Source organism: Sinocyclocheilus grahami, unplaced genomic scaffold (assembly GCF_001515645.1).
Source record: "Sinocyclocheilus grahami isolate Dianchi unplaced genomic scaffold, SAMN03320097.WGS_v1.1 scaffold293.1, whole genome shotgun sequence".
Taxonomy (NCBI): domain Eukaryota; kingdom Metazoa; phylum Chordata; class Actinopteri; order Cypriniformes; family Cyprinidae; genus Sinocyclocheilus; species Sinocyclocheilus grahami.
Window position 1 is genome coordinate 85,202 of NW_015505472.1, and position 9,556 is coordinate 94,757.

Consider the following 9,556-nt stretch of genomic DNA (forward strand, 5'->3'; position numbering starts at 1 on the left):
ATTCTAATATAGAACTCAATACGATGAACTTGCATTGAGTGAGAGGCTAGAGTTAAATGCTGTGAATCTCAGCAGCAACTGCGGTCTGCTCACACTGTCTGCCGTTTGCAATCACATTCTCATATTAAGCAGTCACCTCTACCCTCGGTCAAATGCAATAATCATAGATCAGTTTAACATGTTAACATATTTGTGGGTCCCTCACTGACATGGCTGCTTAAGAAATATTCTTCAGATATTTCTTGCAAATTTAAAATAAAAACAGCCAAACAGCCTAAATTTCCAGCATTTTCAAGATAAACTGAAATAACAGTTTTTTATCATTTCAGTATTATTTTATCATTATACAAGAAAAAAAAGAACATTAATACGGTTACAATTTTGTAACCATATATACATGCCATTAATGCTTAATTTTCCCAAATGGTTTGTACTTTCCCCCTTGTACTTTTTTAAACAGCAACTATATAGCATGGGAGCTAACTCCTCAAGGAACTACCTTGTAGACCATTTACAGTCTAATTTAAGTCTGATCATATGAGTTCAACATGATATTTTCTCTTTAATGAAAAGAAAAAGAAAAAAAAAAGAAAAACAAAAAAAGGTATTTTGAGCCTCAAAATCATTGTACACAACCGAACACATTACACATTCGGAGGATGAATACTTCATTTTCAGAAAATTACTGGACTATGTATAAGCTGCAAAAAAGAACGTTCAAATAATAATAATAATAAAAAAACAGCATATGAATTTGGATGCATGAATTTATTCACATAAATTATGTACAAAGTAAACATACATAAAGAAAAACATACATTTTACCGATATAAAGTATTCAGCTGCACACAAAACCCAAATCTACTCTGATGCATGATCATCACAGCTCTGTACATGACCAAAACAGAAGATCTAACTCATAATGAGAAGGAATAAGAAAACATTGAAAGCAAGAGTCCACGTGTCAGAATGAAAACTCCCCTGCGTCTGTGGGTTGGAACTCACTGGATTTCTTCATCAAGGCAGCTTTGACCGCACTGATCTTCCCATTCAGCTCAGCGAGACTGTAGCTCTATGAAAACAAGAACGTTTTCATCGGCTAATACATCTCATTGAACAGCTGGACCTTCATATTTTTCCCTTCATGAATACGCAAATGCATCAGTAATGGAACTTACCTGCGACACTGAGGCTTTAAGTCGTTTGTGCGAGTAATTCTGAGGTAAAAAAAAAGAAATAAAAGCATGCAATGAATGCCAATTTATATGAACAATGCACATCAGTTGTCATTCATTGAAATGGCAAAGCATTTATCTCAATATCAGACTGAATAAAAATCTCTACATGGCTGTTTTTAACAGAAAAAAAGGGGGGGAAATTTGTAATGGCAGCCAAAACAATAAATTGAACCAAGGACAATTGTAAGTGGACAGAAACGCACATGATTAGAATATGAAACAGAGATGTCCTTCAGCATCACTCAATCACTGCCAACAGACCCGAGCCGCCATAGACTTACACTGATTAATAGTATTAAGTGGGGCCATCGGGATTCTTTCTTTTCATTTATTCTGTCCATCTCTTTTTATCTATTACCCATCATTTGTCTTAATTTCAATCACTTTTCAGTGTGCATATGGACCCACTTGGCAGATGCATGATATCTGCTCACCCTGGTCAGCAGATTTCAATTAATTAATTCGACTTGTTGAAAGCTGCGCCGCAAGCTAAGATCATCAGCATATTTGACGGCACTCAATGTCCCACTTTACAGGCAATACACAGACACACACACACACACACACACACACTTTGTAAAGGACATGGAAATCAGCTAGCTTTCAGACCAGCACTGCACTAAGTGAAGCTGGTGTGAGGAGGCGTAGAAAGTTCAAGAGCACTTACTCCACTAACTTTGATGGGCTACAATCTGACAGGGATAACAAATTCTGAAGTGAGGGGAAAAAAAATATCACTCATATCAGCTTTTAATGGTTTTGAAGAACTCTCCGGCCGACTGTCGTGAGCGCAGGAGGAAACACGCAAGTGAGAAGTCTTCAGTGTAACAAGAATGTGTGCGGTACAGTGTAAAAACAAACCAGTGGTACAAACTCAGTCTACTGCCACAAACAGGTTATATCATACATTTAATTTTTCTCCTTGGCGTAGACTTACAGACCCTTCGAAGTTACGTTTGGGGTCTGTGAGATTTTTTTTAATGTCTTAAAATCTCTCATGCTCATCAAGTCTGCATTTAATTGATTACAAATATAGTAAAAACAGTACTGTTGTGAAATGTTATTACAAATTTAAAATAACTATTTCTTATTTTAATATATTTGAAAATGTAATTTATTCCTGTTATGCAAAGCTGAATTTTCAGCATCATTACTCCAGTCTTCAGTCTTGCGGTTTAGAAACATTCTTCATCACCAACTCTGAAAACAGTTCAGCTTAAGATATATTTTTCAAGATTCTTTGATAAATAGAAAGTTCAAAGAATAGAATTTATTTGAAAGAGAAGTATTTTCTATCACTTTTCATCAACCTAATGTGTCCTTGCTGAAGAAAAGCATTAATTTCTTTAAAAAAAAAATAAAAAATAATAAAATATATATTGAAAAGCCTTTTGAAAGGCTACTGCATAATGCACCACCCTCTCTTTGACCCTGTGCTTTCAAGAAATGTTTCTTTGTGTGTGACATGAGCAACAGTGCTTTTTTTCAACAAGAATCTTTGTAAAGCCTGTATTGCATTGTGACAGCTTCATAAAAAAAAAATCCACATTCAAAGTTTCCACATTACTGGTTAAGGTCAGGTTGAAATGTTCATGTTTCAAAACAAATGAGGGGAGCGATTTTCTTTTGAAAATGAGCAACAGATATATGGCCTAGAAAACAGGATATCTCAATATTGGCATCTATCTTCCAGTTTTTTTTTTATATATCCTGACTTTTTTTTTTATTTTTTTATAAGATATTTGTCTTTTAATTTTATGCTGTCTGCAAAGGAGAACTTCTTCACACATTTTCAAGCTATTTTCTTAATGCCAGTCAGGTGCAACTGTCAAGCAATGCAATTAAGTTAGGTTTTATTGAATTGAATTCATTTTTACTAATATCTCAAAACATCAATATAATTTACCAATATAATAATATATGTAGGACACTGCTTTAATCTGCAGATTAATTCTTAAGAAAAAAAAGTTCAAACTGTCACTTTAGGCAGATTAGCAACGGCCTCAAAAAGAGCTCCAGTGGCATTTCTACATTCTTTTTAACCACTTCTCTTTATCATTTTATTTTTAGAATACATACACACTGTGTGTTAGAGAGTGGAATACATTTATTAATGTTGTGATTCGTTTAAAAAAAGAAAAGAAACTCCCTATCAGAATCATTCAATGTCTGCTTCTCTGTTCATAAGATACTGTGGATGTTCAAAGAACGTGGGACTTGTGGAATGACACTGCTAAGATGAACAGACTAATTCAATATCTGATCATCCACTCCACCAACAAACAAGGACACACACACACAGATTCTCTCTCGCTCTTTTCCTACCACTTACCGTGGAGTGGAAGTACTCTGGGGAAAGACCCTCAAGCTCCAGAATTCGATCTTCAAGTTTCTTTAGCCGCTGATAAACGCTTTGAGGAACTGGACCTGCTACAGATACAGTAACAGTAGAGTTACACAACAATCGAATGTTCATCTGTCAGCGCACACTTAGGACTGCAAAAAAATAGCATATCAAATACATGCCGGAACATGTGAAACATTAGGACATTTAACTTTGTATTGCTATTCTACTGATCTCAGGTACCTGGTGGAAGTTTAAGGTGAGATTCCATGTTTTGGAGCCTCTCCTCAACGCCAGGGTTTCCACAGTCTCTGCTCATGGATCCCTGCTGCTGGTCTGCCAGCTCAGTGCGTGTCCCTCTGGTTTGAGGTCCATACGTGTTTATAACACGTGTCACTGCAATAGCAAACAAACACCAATTGATGCTCCACAAATCGACCCATCATCCAGTTATTAATAGTCAAGAATGTGAGGGCAAGTACATGAACCACTACACACAGCGTAGAATCATTTTATATTTTCAATTAAAAAATATTATTATATTACTGCATTTACTATCATAATTTCATATTATAAGATTTCTGTGTTAATGTATATGTATGTACATGTAAACAAGTATGCAACTATTCAAAAGTTTGTTTTGTTTTTGAAAGAAGTCTCTTGTAAAAACAGTCATATTGTGAAATATTATTAGAATTTTAGATCATAGTTTTTTATTTTAATGCATTTTAAAATGTAATTAAAAATGTATTTATTTTTTATTAACAAAAAAGTTATTTTTTTTCCTGTGATGGCAAAGCTGAATTTTTAGCAACCATTACACCAATCGTCAATGTAACATGATCCATCAGAAACCATTCTAACATGCTGATACATTTTTTTCAGGATTCTTTGATGAATAGAATGTTCAAAAGAATAGCATTTATGGGAAATAGAAATCTTTTTAACATTATAAATGTCTACCGCGATTCTTTCAATCAATTTAATGCATCCTTGCTAAATAGAAGTATTAATTTATTTCAATAATAATAATACAATCCTACTGAGCCCAACATTTTGAACAGCAGATTTGAGTTTCCATATCACAAAAATCAGTCTAACCTTTGACATGACTCTTGAAACCAGGATATGGTGTGAATACTGCATCAGTTCTTGCACAGCTGTCCTCTATACACCACACAGAAAAAAAAGTTATTGTTAATTTGCAGATGAATTGATTAATGATCAATTAATCACTGCCTTATACATACGCAATAATAAAGACCATGTAAATGTCCAAAGCAAATGACCTGATTTGGCAGAAATAAAGAGCTTTTAACACATGGTTGTATTTGAAGGTCTGTGAATGATGGGTGCATTCTGACCTCACCCTTGTGGAAATCAGTACTCTTACAAACACTGGCAATTGTGCAGTAATCTGACCACCCCCCCAGGCCGCCAGTGCCCTCCCATTCTCACCCTGATTGCAGTCGATCACGTTGCAAAACTCCCTCACATTGTTTTCATTGATCTCCAGCTGTTTGCGCTCTATAAATGCAGATATCCTACGTTCAATCTGAGAAAATGAGCGAGAGAGAGAGAGAGAGAGCGAGAGAGCAATGAGTTGGACTGATGAGCTATTGAAGAAAAAAAATCAATCCACTGTCTTCTTTTTTGCTGTTTAGTTATAATGAGGAACACTAGGCAATATGGGCTGCATGACTAACAAGTGACCGCAGTGGACACGATTCTAAAAATCAAAATATTTCTCACACGCAACCATTTCAGATAGTTGTGATTTGCTTGGGCCTTTTATTGCAGTGACTGTAAATAAATAAGCAATAAAAAATGAGGGCCTCCTTGTCCTTCGCCCACATGCAATTTCAGAGTGTAATGAACATCCACTTCATAACGTTGCAAGGACCAGGACCTCTCTCAGGACTCTCAAAGTGGGTGGCTATTTGTTTCTCTCTGAAGGAAAGCAAGCAGTGCAGGAGCCTTCCATTCATTCTCAACTATCTGTCCATAGATAGCAATTCACACTCCCTATGACTGACCAACTGGGGCAGATTGAATGGGAATAAAAAATAGCTATTGTCAAACATTCAATTTTAATTGCATTTGGGAAAAGAGACTGCTTGAATGCTTGCAAAAAGGGAATATTTGGTCCAACAATAATCATTGGTAAATACAAAATAAAACCAATAAAGCCTAACTGTTCAATTAAATTGGACATTATATTATACAATTTAATGCATTTATCACTGGCAGGATAAAAACTTGACATAGTTGTTTGAAAGATTTTCAGTTTTTATTTATCAATATGCTCGCTCCTCTTTGTGAGAATACAAGGACAATATGTAAAAAAATTAAAAAAAAACTACTTAAAATGAACAAAATCAAATTTTTATAATATTATTATTATTATGTTACTTTAAATTATATCACATTATATAATATACACATATATACAATATACCTACAAAATATTATACAATTTAATGCATTTATCACTGGCAGGATAAAAACTTGACATAGTTGTTTGAAAGATTTTCAGTTTTTATTTATCAATATGCTCGCTCCTCTTTGTGAGAATACAAGGACAATATGTAAAAATTTTTTTAAAAACTACTTAAAATGAACAAAATCAAATGTTTATAATATTATTATTATTATGTTACTTTAAATTATATCACATTATATAATATACACATATATACAATATACCTACATTTTGTGCAGTGGTGTGTTTGAGATGTTTTACCTCAGATTTAGCAGCCTTTATCTGCACGTTATCATTGATTTGAATCTTGTTACGATCCTCATGGGCAACGCAGTGGTCAGATGTGGGATGCTCTGCGCCAACCACCATCTGCTCAGATGTGTCTGCTGTTTCTTTTCTGTCAGTGTTGCCCGGGTTGGAGTGGCCTTCAGACTCTGCCATTTGCTTCAGATTTTCAGAGACTGACTGGAAGAATAAAAAAAAATTATAATAAAGTGATAACAGACAGTTCGTCTGCCCCTTGCTCCATCTCTCAGTTTCAATGTGTAGCTATGCCAAATTATGGCTTAGGCAAATAAATATGGGGATAATGTACAGTCAGGTGATCATCATCCTAAAATAAACCCTGTCAGGATGATCAGAACAATGAATCGAAAGAGAAAGATTTTGTTTTGCTTTGTCAGGGTTTATAATATATGTGTGTGTATGTATATATATATATACACATACACACACACACACACACACACACTGGTGTGAAAAAGTGTTGGCCCCCATATATATATATATATATATATATATCACTAAATTAAGCTAGTAAAAGGCTAGCTATCTAAGGCTTAATAAAATAAAACTAATGTGTCTATCCTGGGTAAGATCCAGTACACATCTAAGCAGCAGCTGCAAAAATAAATAAAAATAATAAAATGAAATAAAAAATATGAATGCAAATAATAATAATAATGCAAATACAATTAGTAAGTAAAATGAATTAATGGCAACAAAATATTGATTTAAAAAAATATATGGTCAGTTATTTAGTTCAGTTGTAATTATATACAAACAGGATCAAGTATTCCATAAAGGTGTGCTAATTATATAACGCATATAATACAACAATCTTTACCTGTAGTTTGGAGATGTGCTGTTGTAAACACGTGTACACATGAGATGGCTGAAGTTCAGAGATGTTTACATTGTTGACATCGATGCTCAGCACTTTATCACCCACTTTTAACTGGAAAACAAGAGAAAATTATTTATTGTTGTTGTGGTTTCTAAATTGTCCATTTGCTTTTGATGAGTACCTCTGCTGGGGTGTTAAATAGACTAAACCAGCCTAGGTGATCTCTCTGCCTGGTTATGCTGGTCTGTTTATTGATGGTCGTCTACTTATTGTTTATGAGAGGGATTTTGGGCAGTTGTCCGTTGGTCAGACAGGGAGTAAAACCAGCATAAACAGGCAAGATCAGCTAGACCAGATGAGACTACCAAACAGTCTCAGGCTGGTGGTGTTTATTTCAGCAGCAATATTAGAATAAACATATGCATTATTTTTTATTGCTTGCTGTTTGCTACTGTAGATCAATCATAAAATACCACGACATGGTGGATCTTGTTACTTTGAAACTCTACTACAGGCTTTAAGACTCAAATGGTCCATCAAAATAACTGTTAGGTGCTCTATAAATTGTGACACTATGCCACTTCTACCAACCCTGTTTTAAAGCGCGTGCATCTTATTTACACAAACCTTTGCGCCAAACTCAGCGAGGGACTGGATAATGGAGCCAACGCAGTCTCTGAACACATCTCGGCGTCTTCCATGATGTGAAATCTGGGTGCTTCGCTGCTCCTGTTTACTTTCAGCACACGCATCGCGTCCGTCTCCGTCCGCCGCCATCGCACTTCCGCTCCTGACGGCAGCGCTGATTGGACTAACGCGCTCCTGTATAACATGACCTCACTTCCGTTAGGCTTGCCACTCTCTGATCGTGGTTCCAAAATGTGCGAAATCAAAACAAAGGCCATTTTACCTTAACAGTTTGAAAAATCACATTTAATGTGTTTAACATTTATTATTTATTATTATGTTCACTATCTTGTATTACGTTCTGTTGCGTTTTTATTATGCCACATTAGACAATGCATCTATATTGTCTTTTTTTTTTTTTTAAGATAAAATGTTTTTTGGACATGGTACCAAGGTAATACCATGTTTTCTGGTCATGTACTATGACCGTTGTATTTTTTGGAAAACCCTTAAGTACCATATAATTCTCTATATAATTCCCCTTTTATCATGTTTTATACATATAGCCTACTGCAGACTGAATCTATAATAATATGACACTTTATATAATATGTCCTTGTTACATGTTTCATGTATAGTAATACTAACAGTAATGTATGCCTGATTAAGCAACTACCCTAAACCAAGTCCTCACTTTATTGTAAGTGTGTGTTGTTATTTTACTCCATATTTATTTGTCTATTACACTTTAACCAGGACACTTTAAAATAAAGTATAACAATTTTTTTATAACCCTTTGTGTCATATATTATATAACATACTGTAAGAGTTTAAAGGGTAAAAATACCAGTGTTAATGCATTTGTTTCTGGGTAGCCAGTTAACATTATTCATGCTATATTAATATTATTCATACTACCTAACTTTTTATAGTGGTCGATGTAGTCAAGATCTGGTTTGTTTTGAGTCATAAGAATGTCACTCTTCTTGTTAATCACTTCCCTTGTTAATCAAAGTAGTGTCAACTCAGTTGAGCTTGTATATTGTGACTAATAAAATGTGACCTTTAAGACAAATTGAAGGGTTTTGACATTGGTTCAGTATCCATCATATTCAACGTCAGACATTTCACTCTTTAGCGGATATTTGTCAGATTGTGCTCACCGCTCAAAGTTTTTCTTCCAGGGAGCGTTTTGAAAGGCAGACTGCCCGTTTATAGCTGACTGTCAAACAATAGTGTAAGGGCAACAGGGATGGGAAGCTGCTCACAATGGTGCACTTTTCTGTCCCGAGAAAGTGTGGGAAAATCTCCCTCATCTATTCATACATTTTTTCTTCTTTTTTTCCATATAATGAGGAGACCGATGAACGCAACAACTGAGAAAAAGAACAATTACCATCAATGACAAAGCACAAGTGCTCGGTGCTGAACCCTGTAATGTCTTCTGGAAGGGTTAATCATTTTAGGAAGGGTTTTGGAGACAAACCTTTCAGCTCCAGTCCTTTCTGTGGCGCTCTTTAATTCCTCCAGTTGGAAGAGAACTGTAACACTTGACATCCTCTTACACTCTGCTGTTTGAGCATATTCCCACGCAGCAGGACACATGAAGAGAGGCTACTAGGATAAACCAGGTTTTTAGTTTAATATATTTTAGAAACATGTTGCTGATATTTCTGCTCTAAATATGATTCAAACAAGGTATATTATATATATATATATATATATATATATATATATAT

General features: G+C 34.9%; 1 protein-coding gene across 1 annotated transcript; it reads right to left on the bottom strand.

The window, feature by feature from the left end:
• Positions 1–749: 749 nt before the first annotated feature.
• Positions 750–8,009, bottom strand: LOC107600848 (MAP3K12-binding inhibitory protein 1-like). The gene is made up of 9 exons (XM_016292820.1): positions 7,818–8,009; positions 7,191–7,301; positions 6,326–6,529; positions 5,041–5,137; positions 4,684–4,749; positions 3,826–3,978; positions 3,571–3,668; positions 1,179–1,217; positions 750–1,072 (listed from the first exon to the last, which is right to left on the bottom strand). Exons 1-9 carry the CDS (start codon positions 7,965–7,967, stop codon positions 965–967), a joined length of 1,026 nt encoding a protein of 341 aa, XP_016148306.1. The 5' UTR covers positions 7,968–8,009; the 3' UTR covers positions 750–964.
• Positions 8,010–9,556: the final 1,547 nt, after the last annotated feature.

Bases quoted from the DNA above. Each gene is read 5' to 3' on its own strand.
- LOC107600848 (XM_016292820.1), bottom strand. From the start codon at position 7,967: ATGGCGGCGGACGGAGACGGACGCGATGCGTGTGCTGAAAGTAAACAG. The intron at 1,218-3,570 runs GTAAGTGGTAGG...TTTTTACCTCAG, and splicing joins CAGAGTACTTCCACTCCACG to AATTACTCGCACAAACGACT. The intron at 1,073-1,178 runs GTAAGTTCCATT...TTGTTTTCATAG, and splicing joins TTAAAGCCTCAGTGTCGCAG to AGCTACAGTCTCGCTGAGCT.